This window comes from Aspergillus nidulans, chromosome I (assembly GCF_000011425.1).
Source record: "Aspergillus nidulans FGSC A4 chromosome I".
Lineage (NCBI taxonomy): Eukaryota > Fungi > Ascomycota > Eurotiomycetes > Eurotiales > Aspergillaceae > Aspergillus > Aspergillus nidulans.
In genome coordinates, this window is record NC_066257.1 from 2,848,396 (window position 1) to 2,867,875 (window position 19,480).

Genomic DNA, 19,480 nt, shown 5'->3' on the forward strand with positions numbered 1-19,480 from the left:
CCATCATCCATTCACGGGACAGATTTCGTGTGGCTGAGCTAATGATGTTCAGCTCTCATCTTCCTGTCGATGGGAGTTTGTGTCGATGATGGCGCGATCTGAGAGGAAGAGGGCAGCTTCAGGCCTACTCAATCAGAGTCCAAGTACACCCGTTCATCACCTCGCAGAACTCGTTTTAGAGGGATTTCATCTATAGCAAATTTATGCCACTCAACGGATCTGCTCAGTTTGCATATAATTGAAGTCTCTGCATTCTTAATGATCCTGCATATGATTTTCAGCGCGCGCTGGGGAATAAATGTGCCAAAAATCTGCAGTGCAATGTGTCGCTGTGGGTACGACGTACAGTACATCTATAAGGTGCGGGCACGATGCTAACCTGACCACAACTGTCTAATCATGTTCACAATCAACTTCTGCTCTCATTGCAAGCAGATTCCGCAAATGAATGAAGCCTGTCTTGGTATCTGGACTCTGGCCAGCGCTGGACGCCCACTTCTACTGCCCATACTATATTGCAGACTTTACTGCCTGAGGCTTCAAACGGATGCTGTTGCAGCAATGCTCGTTTCAGCTTGGGAAACATACTGAGTTTCTGCTGAGCACGAGAACTATATGGGGAGACCGGCTCGAATTTGTGTCGCGGTAAATCGTACCATATACAGATGTGTCAATCATTCCGTATCCCTCGTTCTGTCCGAACTCTGGGGCTCTTTATCCACCTGTTAGCGATCTGACGAAATCCCGTCAAAGCAAGTTGCTCAGCGGACAGTATAAGCCCTGGGTACACACCAAATACACCAGAGAGTTTGCTACAGCTTACATGAATCCTAGTAATTCGTCCCTGGCGGTGAAATGAAAATAGTTTGTGCGAAACCGTTCGTTCCCAGTACCAGCCACAGTCACCTCGTACACCTGTATCTCCCTGCAACAGAATCGCTTTTGCGTTTCGACCGATTGAAGAGATAACATACGTTGGGCTGCCTTCCGTGAAGCTACAGATCTATCCCAGCAGCCAATCTCGGCTGACTATCTGACCATCTGAACTCCGCAAACATAGGAGGTAGGTTATCGGGTGTTTGGGCAAGGCCTAGTTTGGCTTCTTCCAGGAGCCCACGTAAAGCTGCTAATGTCAGCTGGGTCTAACCATTTATCTTCCAGATATAGAAGGAGGCCGCATTATACTGCTTATCTGCTACTACATTACCATAAGAATGAATGTGTTCATTCTAAGTCAAGAAGAATCGCGCACATCTCAATAAACTCCTTGGGTGAGCACATTGTGTGAACCTTGGGCAACGTCATGAACCTTGGGTGGCATCACAAGGACTATGACAGTGTTTGTCAAGGAGTTATAAGTCCTTATAGATCCCAGTGAACTAACCAACCATAGTTTTGCATTTGTATTGGATACATGGGAGATCTTCAACTCTGTGATATCCCGAGCGAGCAACGAAAACAGCAGGACCGACCCTGGGAACAATAATGAATAGATCTGTCCTATTGGTTGAAGCTAAAACCGCATTTTGAATGTCGAGAAAGGCCCTCTAAAGGGACGGAGTACTGGGTAGAGCTCAAGGAATAGGGATCTCCGATGATGACGAGTTCAGAGTCAGGGGTAGGGTTTGCTGTGTTATGAGAAGCAGACTAGGCGATACTGTTAAAAAGGAGAGAAGAAGAAACGGCAAACTGGACTAATATCAACGCCAGTTGATAGGGAATAATGTAGGGTGGGGCTTGTTTTCAAAGGCTAGAAGCAGTAAACTGGAAATCGCGACTCATATTGTAGAAGTCCCCAGGCTGTGAAGGGATGCCGAATGCGCTGCATTCAGAGTATATGACCCTGAAGTCATTGGGCCGACCTCATCTGGCTATCGACGATGAGCTGGATTATCTTGAGTATGAACTTTACATGCAGATCCGAGGTAAATGACCATTTTTCTAGGCTTCTCGTATTGTTTAGACAGGTGCAGAGTATCAGGCTTCGCAGGATAATCAACCTGCTGAGTTCAGAAGTGTGTGGGCAATGAGTGATTAGTCATTGACACTCTTGACGGCCGCCAGCCCTGTTGTTAAATATGGTGTTGGGATGATTAGGTGCAGCATGAGAATACATATGCCTATTTGATGCGCCATATTAAGGCAACCAGCCAATCAACTCCCCTTTAAAATTAAAGCAGTTCTTCAAAGGATATAGGCATTTCTTTGTGCTGTAATTTATACGTAGCTGTCTATGCAGACATGGTAGTAAGTTTAGATAGCAGGCCGCCAAGACCAACGCAACCAGAAACATTGGATGATACTCGCTCGAGATTTTGGCCGAATTACGACGACTCGCCGACAAATCCGGCTTCGCGCTCCTCCGCGCTCCCTATCTTGATTTCTTCTCCACGCTCGCTCGTTGCGTTGCCGCATTTTCAATTCTCTCCCCTGATTCCTCCTTCTCGCCTATTGTTGTGTGCTTTGCGTCGCGCACATCTCCGGTCGGCCCGTCGCTCGTTACCTCGTCTGGAAGACGCCTAGGGGCTCCAGCTGCCTCCAGTTTTCCCCTGTCAACGACCAGAGAGCACGAAACTTGGAGTTCGGCCGTCAAGATCGCTGTCCAATCGTTCCGCGAGATTGACCAGGTGCTGGGAGTCGCCCCAGATTCTGTGCGCAAGCGCATTCCTGAGTCGACCTCCTGTACCCCTTGCCGTTTTCGTCAGGAACCAACCACAGCGGAATCGGTCTGCAATCACTAATCTGCCCAATAGTCCCCTGCGTCCTGGATGAGTATAGGTTCTGCCTCTTCAAATGCACAGACGCTCGTCTGGCTCCTCGCCTGACGCGGATGACGCCGAAGACTCCTTGGCATCGCGAAGCAGTGAACCCAGTCATGGCTGTGAACTCCCAGAGAAGCCGCTCCCCGAGATAGCCAGAACCGGGACCAGTATCGATCTTCGCCGAGACACCAACGGCAAATCAACGCCGCGCTCGAGAAATTCTAGTACGTGGAGGACGCTCTCCTCGGCCACTACGACCTGGGCATCGCACGATCCTCCTCGATACCCAGCCGTCATGATAACTCCGCAGCGTCTTGCTATCGAGGCGTCGCCCGACTCGCCTCACCGGTCGCGACTTGCCCGCCTTCGCAGTCCTTGGTCATGTTCTATTTTGACGGCTCTCACTACAATCCTCGCCTGCGTTTTCCTCTTCTCCATTGTCCGTTCATTTTCCGCTCTTCAGACGGGAAGCGATGGTTGCGGGGTGCCCGTGATGAGCCCAACCTTTCTGCGCATGGTGGGGTTTGATACGGAGCATACGCGGTTTGCGAGTAAATATAACCTCTTTCTGTACAGGGAGGAGGGTGTGGATCCATACAACCATGAGAATTTGGGAGTAAGCCGCTCATGCTTGGCCATTTATTTTCATGCTAATTTTGGCTTCCTCTTAGTTGAACGGCGCCCCCGTCCTGTTTTTACCCGGCAATGCAGGAAGCTACCGTCAAGTTCGATCGTTAGCCGCCGAAGCCTCGAGACATTACGCGCAAGTGGTCCAGCACGACCAGGAGCGATTAAGGGCCGGAACCCGAAGCCTGGATTTCTTCATGATCGACTTCAATGAGGATATGGCAGCTTTTCATGGACAAACCTTGCTGGATCAAGCCGAATACGTGAATGAAGCGGTGGCATACATACTGTCGTTATACCATGACCCTCGGCGAACGCGAAGAGATGCCGATCTTCCAGATCCCAGCTCCGTCATACTTATTGGACACTCGATGGGAGGAATTGTTGCACGTACCGCGTTGACTATGGCGAACTATCAGGAGAACTCAGTAAACACCATCATCACAATGTCTGCACCTCACGCCAAAGCCCCGGTCTCGTTCGATTCGGACATTGTCCACACTTACAAGCAAATCAATGATTACTGGCGCGAGGCGTACTCCCAGACATGGGCAAACAACAACCCTTTGTGGCATGTGACGCTTATCTCCATTGCCGGTGGTTCTCGGGATACTGTTGTCCCGTCTGATTACGCTAGTATTTCGTCTCTTGTCCCGGAGACTCACGGCTTCACGGTCTTCACCTCCACGATGCCTGATGTATGGATCGGAGTAGATCACCTTTCTATTACATGGTGCGACCAATTCCGCAAGGCCATCATCAAATCTTTATTCGATGTTGTGGATGTGCGGCGGGCTAGTCAGACCAAACCAAGGGCGGAGCGGATGCGCATCTTCAAGAAATGGTATTTGACAGGGTTGGAGTCGGTGTCGGAGAGGATGCTCACGCGAAATGGTGATTTCTCTCCTTCAAGTGCTCGTGTTGAGTTGCTAACTAGCTTGCAGAGCCGAGCACCCTGGTTACACTTGAAGATCACACCAACACGATCCTTGCGCAAGGTCAGCGGCTTGTGCTTCGTGAGCTTGGTCACCGTACGGGACCTAACGTGCACCTTTTGCCAGTCCCTCCTCAAGGAGTCTCGGGCAAGAAGTTCACCCTCCTCACGGATCAGCGTTTGGATAGAACAGGAGAACAAGGAAGCTTGGAGGTCCTCTTCTGCAGCGTTTTCCCTCTACACAATGGGAAAGCTTCATCTGTCTTTGCGTTGAATATGGATTCGTCCGACAGCAGTGGCTCAACGCGCCTTGCGTGCAAGAACGCCGCTGTCGACGAAATCCACCTTCCCGCATCGACTCGCACCTCGAGGAACGCGTATGACCGCGCTAGACCTTTCTCATATCTCCAGTACGACCTCGAAGACCTTGCAGAGCACCAGTTTGTGGCAGTTGTTGATAAAGCCCGTGTGCCTATGAAGGGTTGGGCCATTGCAGAATTTTCGGACAGCTCAGATGCTTTAATCAAAGCTCGGATAGGCTTGGGTGGACTTCTGAGTGCCGGACTGAAAGTACGTCTGCCAGCAAACAGGCCAATGCTTACAGAGGTGAGAATCCCGGCTCTATACTCGAGTTTGTTGGACTACAAACTCCGTGTCGTCCGTCATCACCAAGCCGGAGACCCGCGAGAACTCTTTGCGCCCCTCTTGCGCCAGTCGATCGCAGACCCGCACGAATCCAAGTTCTTCGTCAATGTTGACAAGGTGAATGTGAATCTGCATGGACTGGCGCCGTATATGCCTCCTCCTCTTCGGCAAACAAGCCAAAACGGAGTATCATTTCAGCTATGGACTGATCCGACCTGCGATTCCACCGTCGACATCACTTTAACAGTCGACATCGTCAGCAGTCTAGGAGAACTGGTGATGAGGTACAGGACCGTGTTTGCTGCGTTTCCTTTACTCGTGGTTTCCTTGACCCTGAGAAAGCAGTTTCAAGTCTACGACGAGACTGGGTTTTTCATTACCTTTGCCGAAGGTTTGGATAGCGCCTTGCGTTCGTCTATGCCAGCCTTATTGTTAGCAATGTCGCTTCTGGCATCTTCTCTTGCCACGTCAACCAAGCTTCCCACCGGTGACGATCCTTTCCACTGGGCAACGAATTCAACCGAGACACCTATCGATTTTACGAAGAATGATCTCCTTCTGGGCTCCCAGGACGCATTTTTTTGGTTCCTAGTTCCTCTTTTCGGCCTCATCTGTGTTGGAGTTTGTGTCCTGCTCAACTACGTCGCTCTCATTGTCTTACAAATACTTTCCGTCGTCTATGGCCTTTGGAACAGCAAGTCCGGGTATATCAGGCGTGATGAAAAGGGGTGAGTTATCCAGCCATTGATTTCTGAGCCCTACTGACTGGTTAGATATCTTCCTGTCTTTCCTGCACCTTCCCCGAGAAGACGTATGATTAAGATGGGTGTTCTCTTGGTCCTTGTATCAACCGCAATTCCCTACCAGTTCGCGTACTTAGTAGCGTGCATCGTGCAACTGGCGACTTGTGTGCGGGCACAGTGGCATGCCAAAGAGACTGTACGTAGTCGAGCCTCCCCGATGGATTGTACTGACAGCAGCAGAGGTCGACTGCCCACTATAATTTTGCAAACTATGCATACTCGGTATTTATTTTAATGCTCTGGGTCCTCCCGATTAATATACTCGTTCTCCTGGTCTGGGCACATAACCTTGTTGTGCACTGGTTCATGCCATTTTCGTCGCATCACAACGTGCTGTCCATCATGCCATTTATCATTTTGGTGGAAACCATGACCACCGGCTCTATGATTCCCAGGGTCACCACACGGTATGTCTCTTTTCAATGTCTGGTCAATACATCTGCTGACCCATGCAGATTCAAACACGTCACCTCCGTCCTTCTATTCTGTATTGCGGTCTACTCAGCGGTATACGGAGTATCCTATGCCTACATCTCACATCACCTCGTCAACATCCTTGCTGGCTGGCTCGTCAGCATTTATTTCTTCCGCAGCGGGTTCTCCCTCCACCGGTTTTGGAAGATAGTTGAAGGGGATGAGACGCCCAGCACGCCTGAATCAGGAAGCCATATGAAGAAAAAGCCATGACCATGACGCCTTGCATCTCTTCTAACAGCACTATCAGCTTCTATATGGAGTTCATCGGGAGCGTTCTTACTAATAATGTTTTCTTTGCTGCACTGCCGTATAGCTCATTTCCGTCTTGCTGCAACCGCGGTACATAGACTTGTCTGAACAGTGGTTAATCGGTTAGGGTTGTCTGTATATATTGTTGGATCTGGATATAGATGGCTGTACCGATGCTAGAGCGTGCATAAATACATAATTACTTTCACTTCTTCCACCACTTGGAGTCTACATAGAGTCTGAAGATAAGGCGATGTAACCCCGAATGGGGCTAGGCCGGATGAGGCAGGTCCGAGCTTATCCAGGTCCCACCGATGTCGGAATTCGATTGAACGTCGATGGCGGCCGAGGAAAGACTTCGAAGTTGGAGGGAGGTTGCGCGACAAGTTCAAGGTTGGACCTATAACAAAGATATATGCGTAAATTCACTGTATTCCCATGCCACCATGAAATTCGATGTATAGAGGGTCCTGAGGCTGCGTTGTCCAGTGTCAGGCGAAGCTTTGGGTTGATCTTGGCTGGGAAGCCAAGATGTGTCAAGGCGGCTCGGCATAGTAGTATCCAGTGTATCCAAGGCACTAGCGGGGCGTTATACGAGGGTACAAGATTTTAAGTCTATTTCAAATAAGATGATACAGTGTTATTTCGACGATGAGATATCAGTATTCCAGGTATTTTTATTCATTGAATTGGAATCAAGCGAGAAGTCCCTTCTGTGGGGTGTGGACTGGACGCTGTCCCCACCCCCGATGACGGCTCTTCGTGGGGATGCGGAGTCTGGAGAAGACACAAAGAACTGCCAGCAGAACTGCCAGTGTCCATATTGTTGGTCTTACACGCAAACTCAGAGATAAATCGGACAGCTCAGCTGCAGACAGCCCGGACACGGGTCCAAGACAGTGAATCCCGAGACGCAACTGTTGCGACGGTCTAGTCGCTGCCTCAACCCTCGCTTTTTGCAGAATGAACCGGCGCCCCAGGGACTGATCGGCGCCTCGTGGCACCTAGGTAGTACTCGGGCTGTTGGACTGTAGCAACCAGTGACCTGACCTGGTCTACCAACCTCTGCGGGGTTGCTTATCTTCCACGCTTATAAATCTCTGCTTCGTCTCCCCTCCTCCTCCAGTCGCTAGCACACTTTCCCCGCTCCTATCCTCCTGCAGCCCAGCAAGTTTCTCCCACCATGGCTGATGACCAGGTTAAGGCCCAGGCGGGCCATATTGAAGCCCCCGAGGAGCACAGACCTCTCACTTTCAAAGCTTGCTTCCAGTACTTGAAAGACCGCGTTCCAACACTAAAGCCTCCTATGCGCAAAGCCCCAAACCCATTCAAAGCTTTGACGTTGCTGAATAGACAGCAGTGGCTGTTCTTTGCGGTTTGTCTTATTCTGTCTACTGAATAGAGTCATTTCCGTCTTCTAACTTAAAAAGGTGGCTTTCCTAGGTTGGACGCTTGACGCCCTCGATTTCTTCACTGTCTCCCTGACTACCTCTGAACTCGCCGAGGAATTCGGCAAGGAAATTAGCGATATTTCCTGGGGAATTACTCTCGTTCTCATGCTCCGCAGCGTCGGTGCGATCACCTTTGGTATTGCCTCGGATCGATGGGGCCGCAAGTGGCCTTTCATCATCAACAACCTCCTTTTTATCGCATTGGAAATCGGCACTGGTTTCACTCAGACTTACCAGCAGTTTCTCGCTGTTCGTGCCCTCTTCGGCATCGCCATGGGCGGATTGTATGGGAATGTTGCGGCGACGGCGCTAGAGGATTGTCCCAAGGAAGCGCGTGGGATTGTCTCTGGTCTGCTGCAGCAGGGCTATGCATTCGGATATCTTTTAGCCGCTGCCTTTGCGCGTGCACTTGTGGGAACAACCTCCCACGGCTGGAGACCGTTCTATTGGTTTGCAGGGTGTCTTCCTGTTCTGGCGATCGTTTTCCGGCTCTTCTTGCCCGAGACGAATGCTTATCGGCAGCGCCAGGAGCTCAGGGCTGAGATGCCGGGCAACGTCACCTCTGCTTTTATATCTGAGGGCAAGGTCGCGCTCAAGAGGCATTGGTTGCTTCTTATCTACCTTGTTCTACTCATGGCTGGTTTCAACTTCATGGTACTTTCTTGCCCACACCTCACGTTTATTCAGGACCACGCTAACAAATGAAAAAGTCCCACGGCTCCCAAGACCTCTACCCGACGCTAGTCCAGCGCCAGTACGGCTTCTCTCGCGACGCCGTAACAGTGACCCAGGTCGTGGCCAACCTGGGCGCCCTAACCGGCGGCACGCTCTGCGGCTGGGGCTCCCAAATTTTCGGTCGTCGATTCAGTATTATTGTAATCAGCATTGTCGGCGGCGCCCTCCTATACCCATACACCTTTATTTCGAGCCATAAGATCATGGCTCCTGCCTTCTTCGAGCAGTTCTGCGTCCAAGGCGCGTGGGGCGTGATCCCCATCCACCTGATGGAACTCTCGCCAGGTTCTATCCGGACATTTACTGTCGGCACGGCATATCAGTTAGGTAATCTGGTGTCTTCCGCGAGCTCGACTATCGAATCGACTATCGGGGAGAGGTTCCCGCTACCGCCGACGGAGGAGGGCGAAGAAAGGTATGACTATGGCAAGGTGATTTGTATATTCATGGGCTGTGTCTATGCGTATGTGATTATTGTTACGTTTTTCGGGCCTGAGCGGCTGGGACGTGATTTTGATGTCGAGAACGATGAGGATGTTGGGGAGGTTAGGGCTGAGAGGGGTGTCATCGATGACATGGAGAAAGGTCGCAACTGATATGTTTACTCCTTGGAGATTTTGAGATTTGAAGCTTGAATTCTTGGATAAATCTGAATTTGGATGTGGTTACCTCTGGTAGGGGAGCTATTACTTAATCGACTGGTTGAATAACGAAACGAATGAAGTATTAATTCACTTGGGTAGCCATCAAACATAATCATATCTTGTATATGGTTTGTGAATGTTCTTGACAGTTGTCTGTACATTGGTGGCAAGCCAACGCTTTACTCCCTTTGGCTTTTTGAACCAATTCTTACCTACTTGAGATAGAACGAAACTCAGCTGAAACAGTCGTGAGGCTCCATATCTGTCTCAATACCCGTGACTGCATTTTTGCATGTATTGGCTTATTTCCGTCCATAGTAACATTCCCCATGTTTTCAGATCAGACCAAGAGCCATTCTGGCAACGTTGGAGTGTTCTAGGAACAGAATGGAATGGAGCAAAGTATGACCTAGGGCTAGGGCAATCCAGGCGGCTAGCCCTAGCTGTATGGTAGTAATACTCTGGCTCTCGCTGCACGCGGTATCATGGATAATGGGAAGTCCACTACTCTCAATTGTTAGTAAGACTGACTAGCCGATGGCCGCTATCAATGAATGAATATTCAAAGACCCCGTCCCTTGCTCGTTGCCAGTCGATTGCCTTTGTTACGATTGAGCCTAGCTGACGGTGATTCCTTGATGCTGACGGGTCTTTTGATCTCGAAGTAACGGCTCATGGTTGATGCTCGGATATCGAGCTCTGGCAGACCTTGTACGTACACTTCAGCGTCATATTAAGGGCTGAACGCTGACTTTCTTGGATCAAGGCTTTCCGTAGGTAAGTGTCTGTCAAAGTTAAAAGTTTTATTTCCTGATGAAACCCTGATGCTTGGCCTAACTGAGCATCAAATTGAGCGTTTGAGCGTTGTACTTCTGCGTTTGCGTTGCGTTACAGTTAGTCATGGCCAGGTATTGCATACTCAAGGCCAGTCAAAGCCACCTTGACTTTGATGACGAAGAGGATGAGTGGTTCTGGTGTTCCATCAGCTGTTTTGTTAGGGAAGATAGGCTTCGATAATCATAGCTCCTTGGACGGTACTTAAGTCCACTTTTCTGGCAAGTGCTATGCAGGGTTACCAGCGCTTAGATGTACATTGTATTTCGAGGGTCAATACACGTTAATATTAATATTCCTGCTATATTTACAAATAAACCTGGTACAGTAATAGACCGAGCTACTGTTGAGATGACGTCATGTCATCCCTCTTTCGACCTAAAGCCAGCCGCGACTTCATAATCATTTCGGATTTCAGACACGATGAATCCGGGACTGGACATCGCAGATCCAGAACGCATAGCAAGCCTCCAGCACCTCCTCTAGGGAAATAATGGAGTCCAACAATCTGAAAGGCCATTCCAAGCACGATAATAAGGATGACTCTACCCCAGAGACCAGTGACGCTCTCCAGCACCGCATAGCACAGCTCTCACTCTCAAACCCATATATCGAGAGCTCTGGTCCAGATCAGTCGAAGCAGCCAGATCAACCTCAATCAGAAGGACAAGCACAGGAAGACGCCAGCACTAGCAAGGGAGGGAGTCCAGTAGCCCATAGGATTAGCTCTCGCAGGGCGGACTCGGACAAGCCTGAGTCAGACGAGCAGGGTGAAGAGGATAGCGATATCGAGCCTGAAGAGCTACTTAAAACTATACTTACTATCGACATGCCTCGGGAAGTTGAAGTCCGAGCCAAAATCAAGGGAGACTTCACAGTGAGAATCTTGTGAGTCTTGCTTCAATGTCTCCTCCAGTGTTATCAGCCCTAACGAGTGACAGTGCATAATTCTGAGCACAGACTCTTCCCCCTTGAGTCTCATGGAGCCACTAGGTTCTGTATATATTTGGCTCTGGCGGTTCGTCCTCCAGCACAGGTCTCTCGGCTGGCATCAGGCGGGACATAGGGCCCGAGGCTGTGGGCTGCCTGATAGCGGACTTATAACTCTGACGGAGTGCGTGGTCCTGAATATGTAAGAGTATGTTCATGGTCGTTACATGATCGATTTGCCATGGCAGACGGCTCTATATGTTATTATTTTCAAGACCAAGCACCTCGTTTACTAGCTCTAGCGGTCGCGGCTTTGCCCAAGTGTTTAAAAGCTGCTTTATTCTTGGCTCGCTCGATCCTGCTATGACAGATGAAGATCAAGAAACCAAGGGTTCGTCATCTCAGTCAACGCCACGAGAGGTTTCCACTCCACCAAATCTGCAAAAGGATTCATCTGCAATATGGACCACGAGATCGGCTAAACGATGATTGGTGAGAAGTTTCCTTGCTGATTTATGGGCTATATAATCGTGTGTCCAGCAAAGATCCGTATTTCATCTGATATGGTCGCTGTCCGCGCGTGCCTAAGAGAGGCTGCACATATCACAACAATCATAGTGTGTATGGCCCTGGATGATAGTATTAGCCAATGCATATATCCTGACCACTTGCTGTAAGCTTCTGCCTGAGGCATTAAAAGGCCTCCCCTTAGTACAAATTACATAATCAATAGAAATGGTTAGCGCCGCGGAGGTCTTGGCGCGAAGTCGCGACGAAGCGTCAAAGTCTCCAGCCTTCAGTTTCAAGTAGATCTGCTACACCAGCAAACTATCCTACGATTCGATTCCGCCTTATCCGATCCCCAATTCTTCGTCTCGGATTGCTTTCGACATAGTCAGCGCTGTATGCGCCTCTGGTTCATATTGTCCATCGATTTCTGAGGGCAACTAAGAACCCTTGCCTCGTTCTCGCGACGTGAAATCATCTCGAGCCTCATCAACCACGATCATGGATGAGAATACGACCATTCAAGGCGGCGTCGCTGACGACTCTCAAATTACTTCTGGCCAGGATGCGCCGGGCGACGTAGTTAATGCCTCCGGTGAGTGTCTTCACTTTCATCCCCTGAGAAGAATCACATAGTCGGCGCAAGTTCCCTTTCCGCAGTTGTGATCCTGCCTTTGTCGCGGTCGCATCAGTCCTCCTCTGAGACACACATACACAGGGAACGTACAGCGAACTGACAACCCGTTAGATGCCCCCGCGTCACCGAAACCTAAAAATGCCGGAGAAGAAGATGAGGAGATGGGGGGTACAGGGAACGAGACCAAGAAGGAGACCGAGGGCGGCGAGGAATTAGCAGATGTTGCCGCACAATCAGGCGCTGAAGGCGGCTCTGAAGAGCAGACTGCGCAGGCTAAATCGTCGCTCGAGGCTTCGGCACGCTCCCACCTGGTCTCTCAAACACACGCAATCATCCTCCCTAGCTATTCGACATGGTTCGATATGCACACAATCCATCCCATTGAGAAGAAAGCACTTGCCGAGTTCTTCAACGGCAGGAACCGCAGCAAGACGCCTGCTGTCTATAAAGATTACAGAGATTTCATGATCAACACCTACCGGCTAAACCCGATTGAGTACCTTACTGTCACAGCATGCCGCCGTAACCTTGCAGGCGACGTTTGTGCTATTATGCGAGTGCATTCTTTCCTTGAGCAGTGGGGCCTGATCAATTACCAGGTGAGTGATTTGTTATCTCATGGCTAGTGGCTATTACTGATGTGCTATTCAGGTGGATCCCCAAACGCGACCTTCGAACATCGGTCCCCCGTTCACAGGCCATTTCCGCGTGATTGCCGATACACCACGAGGCCTCCAGCCCTTCCAGCCTGGGCCGAATCATTTTGTCAAGCCGGGCAAGCCTCTAGCAGCTACTGAGCGGGCGGCTTCTGCTACCCCCACAAATAAGGCTGATCTGAACCTAGAGATTCGCCGCAATATTTATGATGACAAAGGAAAGGAGGTAACGCCTGCTGTCGAGGCCAAAGAAAAGCAAGCCAACGGCGAATCATCTGCCAATGGCACCGGAGACGCCACCAAGGCTCTTGACTCGGCGTCACAAGAACCCAAGAAGAAGATCCAGTGCTTCTCCTGCGGTATTGACTGCACACGTCTCCGCTTCCATTATGCAAAGTCTACCCCGGCCACCGGTACCGCCGCTCCAGATTCCAAGTATGATCTCTGCCCCAACTGCTTTTTACAGGGCCGAATGCCGTCCAGCCATAATGCTTCAGACTTTGTCAAATTAGAGGACTCTTCATACTCAAGGATCCCTGACCGAGAAGCTCCTTGGTCAGACTCTGAACTCCTACTCCTGCTTGAGGGTCTTGAGAACTTTGACGAGAACTGGGAACAGATCGCCAATCATGTCGGCACAAGGACGAGAGAAGAGTGTGTGATGAAATTCCTCCAGCTTGAAATTGAAGACCAATACCTCGAAGATAGCCCAGAGGTACGGGCTGGTCCCGGACGCGAGCCCGTCAGCCACATTGAAAACCCGGTCTTGTCTGTTGTGGCGTTCCTTGCTCAAATGGCGGAGCCTTCAGTAGCCGCTGCTGCCGCCGGCCGATCTGTAGTCGAAATTCGAAAAGAGCTAAAGAAACAACTCGACAAGGCACCTAGTGCAGACAAGTCCCAAGACAAGGGCAAGGAGAAAGAGAAGGAAGGCTCTGCCGCCGCTGTTAAGAGTGAAGATTCCATGGACGTTGACACGGCCCGCGAGGAGCCAAGCACATCCACAGAATCATCCGACAAACAGCCTAAAGCCTCACTCGCCAACGTTGCTCTCGGTGCTGCCGCCGCGCGCGCCGGTGCCCTTGCATCCCACGAAGAACGCGAAATGACCCGCCTTGTCTCCGCTGCCGTCAATGTCACCCTGCAGAAATTCGAAATCAAACTTCAACAATTCAACGAGATGGAAGAGATTATTGAGGCTGAACGCCGCGAACTTGAGCTCGCCCGCCAGCAGCTATTCCTTGACCGTTTGGCTTTCAAAAAGCGCGTCAAGGAGGTTCAGGATACGCTCCAGAATATCAGCCTCAAGGGACCCGGTGCGCCTGATAATGACCTTCTTGCTGATGCCGCGACAGCTGGTATCAACAATCGGTATAACTTCCAGCCTGGGCCTCATGCTGCGGGGGCTCCTCAGCCTTTGAGCGCGACAGCGGGCACAGACTTCAAGACTTTGGATCTGTGAAGATCAGTGAGTGGTCTAGGCGCCGTGCATTGGCTGAGTTTCGTTACCATGAGTACCTTTCTGGATTCTCATCCTATAATCTGTTCGCTTTGTACAACACTTGGCTAGGGATGTGGGGAAAAGTTTTACCGCCTTCGGGGCAAGAAATATATGAAACTCAAGCGAGGCAGAAAGAAACAGGCAAGATGGCGGGAACGGGATCGTCCATGGTGGAATGACTGAGTTACATCCTTTCCTATTGTCATCCGGGGTCAGGGCAGGTTGATGCAATTCAATTCATACGAGTATTAGGAAAACTTAAGGCGCTCTTATTTCTTGCTTTTGGAGTTTATGTGTTAACCTATGTTACCTCGCTACACTATACATTAAAGTATCATGAGTTCCAGATTTCCTTTCCTTAAGTGAATTCTAGAACTTATTGGGTCAATGTAGACATATTCATGACTTCCGTAAGTACAAAAGCACGTATCATACATATATTTATACAGGATCCCTCCATTTGCGTAAAAGTTCACTGGGAATTGTGCATTCGGAGTGAACAAGGGCAGACAGACAGACAGCTAGAATAGCATGATGGGTGGGCATACTCGACGCACGTAGGTATTTGCGTTTAATGGCCAGAAAGAAAATTGCCTTTTTCGGCATTATCATTATCATCACCCTCGTTATGTCCCTCGTCCCATACAGAAATACTCTCATCTCGAGGGCTGGATGGGTGATAATGATCATCAGAGACGGAAGACACGCTGGCGTCTTTTTCGTCTTTATCTTCGCCATGTTCGCCATTGAAGTCTTTTTCCGACAGGGAGACGTAATCGCCGCCCTGGTCGTCATTCGTTTCACGCAATTCTTCATCTGCATCGCCATTGCAAGTCTCCGAGTCAACTTCCATCTCCACATCAAACTCAAAACCCTGCGGCGGGGCATACGAAACAGGCGTGCGTTTGCGAGAGCTTGTCCTTGACACAATCGGCTTCGGCTGCGACTTCGACCTCGACAGTCGATCCGGAGACCTGAGGCGAAATTCAGGATCCGAGTTATCAGTTTGATAGTCGAATTCCGCTTCAGTCTCCGCTTCAACCCTCATGTGCTCACGGCTGTCTGAGTCCAGCTTTGAAGTCTCATTGGCAACCTGAATGTTGATCCCAGAAAGCGGGCGGAATGAGGCCATGGTCAGGCGTTTCTTGCGCTGGCTTGCGAACTCGCCGTCCAGCTTCTCCGTCTCGTAGCCATATTCTTCCCATTCGCTACGATAGAGCGTTCGGTCACGCCAGTCGACGAGTTCCTCTGTTGTTTTGCGTTTTCCAGGTGGTTTGGGAGGAATTCGAATTTCGGCGTTCAGCAGTTGGGGATTTGGCGAGTCTCGAGGCGTTCGACCCAGAGCGGTCCAGCATGAAAGTTCTTCAGCTGAGCTATGTTGATGGTCGAGTGCTTCGGCGTGCTCATCTTCAGAATCATTTGACTCCGCGGCGAGCGAATCCAGAGAGACGTCACTGATGATACTTTTGGAGCGCTCACGAGAACTTGGGCTTGGCGTGATCCTTTCATATGGCTCAGAAGGTAACAACGTTTGAGACAGAAGGGTCTCAACTTCATCGTAATCTAAAGGAATGGGGTTCCAACTCTTCCTGTGTCGACTGTCTTCCACTTCAAGGCTGCACCGTCGCGCTACTCCGATCCAATACTCAGAGGCATTGGTCCTCATGTCGAAAGTGCGTGCTGCCCTTCTGACATCGGAGGCCTTGATAACCGTTGCAGAAGGACGGCTTGCCTTCCCGTTTCTTCGGACTCTTGATGAAGCAAAGAAATGCGTTGCGTGGACTAGGCGGCGAGTTACAGTCAGGGCGATTTTATAGAAATCAGACACAACATCAGCCGTCATTGCCGGTGTCTCGCCTTCGAAGGCTACATTGACCCAATTGTCTTCCAATCTATGACCTCCAAAATTCATGAAAAGTCGTTCTGAGAGCAGGATCCAGTTAGTCAGTTTGAAAAATGTAGCTGCATCATTAACATCTGGTGTAGACAGGCCTTTTTCAAGATGCGCCTCGTTTGCATGGACTGCGATTTCAAGACTAGGGTTCGATGGATCCTTTTGCTCTTCCGCGATCGCCGTCTCCAGTTTACCTGCCAACTCCTCATCAATAATCCACAGACCACCGTGCTTGGCTCTACCGGTCCTGTCTTCATCCCTCTGTTCTTCCAAGCAGAGCAATTCGGCATAATTGTCTAGTGCATCACAGCATTCTTTGCTTATCTCCGCTGCGGCTGGGATATCACCCAAGATAGCTGTCCTGGCATGGGTATCGTTGAAATGCTGTCGCCGCACACCCTTTTGTAGGAGCCTTATATACTCCAGAATTTCAAGCTCTGATTTCGACTGAATCGCAGTGGCAATTTCCCTAATGCCACCGCGCCCTTTTCGATCCAAAACCTCAAAAAAAGCCCGTTTCTCCTGTGGTGTCCATACCACGATACCATCTTGCGTTGTATTGAAGTTATCTTCTTTGGCGATGGGATTCTCTTCGAATGTCCGGTCGAGAAGCTTCTTGTACGACTCAATCGAGTTTTCCGACAGCGATGCGCGTAGCTTATTCAGTACCCTAGCGCGTGGTCCTCGCGCTACTCTTGGTTTAATAAAAGGAGTATCCGATAGTTCATCATCGTCCTCCGAGTGGACGTCAGAGCTGCTCATGGTCGAGCTATCGGAGGTCGGATACGTGTTGACGGCGTAGACATGGGTTTTGGCAGGCAGGATTCTTCATGGCCTACCAGTTGGGATGAAATCTAAATCGATAAGACGCCTTGAGAGCGTGCCACAAGGGAGGAAGTGTAGACCGTAGATGAAAAAGTTGGTTATCGGGCCTGATAAGGCCGTCCGTGTTTGCACTGTTTGGGCTCCTTATCGCCGTGACATTCTCTGAAGAACTTCCTAAGGAACTTGCACTTCTATGGATTCTGGATGGAATATATCTATTGGAGAGCGGGGCTGGGATTGCCGCTCAGGTATGTCTCAAGGACTCCCAGGCTTTCCTTGGCGCGACCAACTACAATCTCTCAGCGACTTCGGCGATGGGATTCCGCAATAGCAACGGCTAAGCCTACACCTACCCCCGAAGCACCAGCTATCAAGCTTCGGGATTATCAAGAAGAATGCATTCAATCGGTCTTGAAACATGTTGAGCAGGGCCACAAGCGACTGGGAATATCCCTAGCTACGGGGGCTGGAAAGACGGTAAGAGGTTAACTGCAACTTCTAAGAACTCTACTAATTCTCTGCGTTACTCAGGTCATTTTTACTCAGCTAATTGGGAGAATACCACCGAGGAATATACTTGGAGATAAAACATTGATTGTCGTTCACCGGAGAGAACTGGTCGAACAAGCCTACCGGCATTGTCACCTCGCATATCCCGATCGAACCGTAGAGATTGAGATGGGGAATCACGTCGCGTCGGGATCGGGCGATATAATCATTGCCTCTGTAAGGAGCCTTACTTCAGGGGATCGGCTAGCAAAGTTCGATCCCCAGCGCTTCAAGTTGGTATTGGTGGATGAGGCGCATCATATTGTTGCCCCAACTTACCGCACGGTTTTGGGATACTTTGGACTCAAAGAAAAATCGCCTGATTCTCCGATTCTAGTTGGCGTTTCTGCGACGTTTTCGCGATTTGACGGGCTCAAGCTGGGTGCTGCCATTGATCAGATTGTGTACCATAAAGACTATACGGACATGATCAATGATGCATGGCTTGCCAACGCCGTGTTTACTACCGTCCAATCCCATGCAAATCTGTCACGCGTCAGGAAGGACAAATTTGGAGATTTTGCTCTTGGCTCACTATCCAAAGCTGTCAATACCCATCAAACTAATGACATCACTGTCCGCGCATGGCTGGCCAATGCAGCGGAGAGGAAGTCTACACTGGTATTTTGCGTTGACGTCGAGCATACTAAGGCGTTGACCGAGACGTTTCGGCAATATGGCATTGATGCTCGGTACATTACGGGTACTACCCCAAAGACAACGAGAGATGAACAGTTAGACAAGTTCAGAGCCAGGGAATTTCCTGTTCTGCTTAATTGCGGGCTGTTTACGGAAGGAACTGATATGCCCAACATTGACTGTGTCCTACTTGCTCGACCTACTCGATCTCGCAACCTTCTAATCCAGATGATAGGACGCGGCTTGCGCTTATACCCCGGCAAGAAAGACTGCCATATCATTGATATGGTAGCCACCCTAAATACTGGCGTCATCTCTACTCCCACGCTCTTTGGGCTACATCCAGACGAGGTCCTTGAAAAAGTAACAGCCAAAGATTTGAAGGAGAGGAAGGCTACGGGGCAAAATGTTAGAGATCCAGAGGAATCGCTACTCTCCGAAAGTGGACCAGAATTGCCGGATGATTTGAAACTCACCTTCACCAAATATGACACAATTTACGACCTAATCCATGACATGAAATCAGAAAAGCACATCCGCTCACTCAGCCACTACGCCTGGGTCCGCATCGGTGAAAACAAATACCTACTATCAGACAGGTCAGGCTGGCTAACAATTGAACAACAAGACGCAACGGGCCCGGACGAGCCGTCCCCTCAGTATCTCGTCTACCACGTAATGATATTTAAACCTACTGAAGACACCAAGAAGTACACCCGCCCCCGGCTGGTTGCGCGGGCAGAGAATTTTGAATCAGCCGTCCGCGCAGGCGATACTTTCGCGGCAGCTCACTTCGAAGACCAATACATTTCCACCCGCCAACGATGGCGAAGCTACTCCGCGACCACCTCACAGGTGAAATTTCTAAACGCGGCGAAGATCCGGCAAGGGAATATCCAGAATGGCGACCTTACGCGCGGGCAGGCGGCGGATCTAATCACCAAGCTAAGATTTGGCTCGAAGAAGAGGTTCGCGGCGAAGCGGAAGCAGCGAGAAAAGCAAGATGAGAAGATGAAGGTAATTGAGGAGTTGCAGAGGAGAGGGGAGGTTAGGGTTGGGCCTGTTGAGGCTTGATCCAGCGTTGTCACGCGAGCGTACTGGGTAAGGATGTATTTATTTCCCAATAGTTTTGTCATATATACATGGAGAGAGGATCTATACCTTGCATCAAGGGCGCCTGCTCC

General features: G+C 50.1%; 6 protein-coding genes across 6 annotated transcripts, besides 1 other annotated feature; 5 read left to right on the plus strand and 1 right to left on the minus strand.

Moving 5' to 3' along the window:
* Nucleotides 1-19,480: part of a sequence feature (contig 1.112 1..353724(1)) that runs on past both edges of the window.
* ANIA_06702 (protein bst1) lies at nt 1,811-6,458 on the plus strand (the record flags this gene model as incomplete). Its single annotated transcript, XM_659214.1, has 10 exons — nt 1,811-1,925; nt 1,968-2,015; nt 2,228-2,247; nt 2,313-2,651; nt 2,779-3,378; nt 3,434-4,283; nt 4,334-5,696; nt 5,742-5,907; nt 5,952-6,178; nt 6,227-6,458. The coding sequence occupies 10 exons, from the start codon at nt 1,811-1,813 to the stop codon at nt 6,456-6,458; spliced, it is 3,960 nt and encodes a 1,319-aa protein (XP_664306.1).
* Nucleotides 7,681-9,279, plus strand: ANIA_06703 (sugar transporter family protein; the record flags this gene model as incomplete). Its single annotated transcript, XM_659215.1, has 3 exons — nt 7,681-7,872; nt 7,928-8,602; nt 8,659-9,279. The coding sequence occupies 3 exons, from the start codon at nt 7,681-7,683 to the stop codon at nt 9,277-9,279; spliced, it is 1,488 nt and encodes a 495-aa protein (XP_664307.1).
* ANIA_06704 (uncharacterized protein) lies at nt 10,655-11,580 on the plus strand (the record flags this gene model as incomplete). Its single annotated transcript, XM_659216.1, has 2 exons — nt 10,655-11,049; nt 11,367-11,580. 2 exons carry the CDS (start codon nt 10,655-10,657, stop codon nt 11,578-11,580), a joined length of 609 nt encoding a protein of 202 aa, XP_664308.1.
* rscE (putative RSC complex subunit (RSC8)) lies at nt 11,897-14,350 on the plus strand (the record flags this gene model as incomplete). The annotated part of the gene is made up of 3 exons (XM_659217.2): nt 11,897-12,193; nt 12,347-12,834; nt 12,887-14,350. The coding sequence occupies exons 1-3, from the start codon at nt 12,100-12,102 to the stop codon at nt 14,348-14,350; spliced, it is 2,046 nt and encodes a 681-aa protein (XP_664309.1). The 5' UTR covers nt 11,897-12,099.
* Nucleotides 14,961-17,045, minus strand: ANIA_06706 (uncharacterized protein; the record flags this gene model as incomplete). Its single annotated transcript, XM_659218.1, has 1 exon — nt 14,961-17,045. The coding sequence occupies one exon, from the start codon at nt 17,043-17,045 to the stop codon at nt 14,961-14,963; it is 2,085 nt and encodes a 694-aa protein (XP_664310.1).
* On the plus strand, nt 17,302-19,370 carry ANIA_06707 (double-stranded DNA-dependent ATPase; the record flags this gene model as incomplete). Its single annotated transcript, XM_659219.1, has 3 exons — nt 17,302-17,356; nt 17,440-17,585; nt 17,640-19,370. 3 exons carry the CDS (start codon nt 17,302-17,304, stop codon nt 19,368-19,370), a joined length of 1,932 nt encoding a protein of 643 aa, XP_664311.1.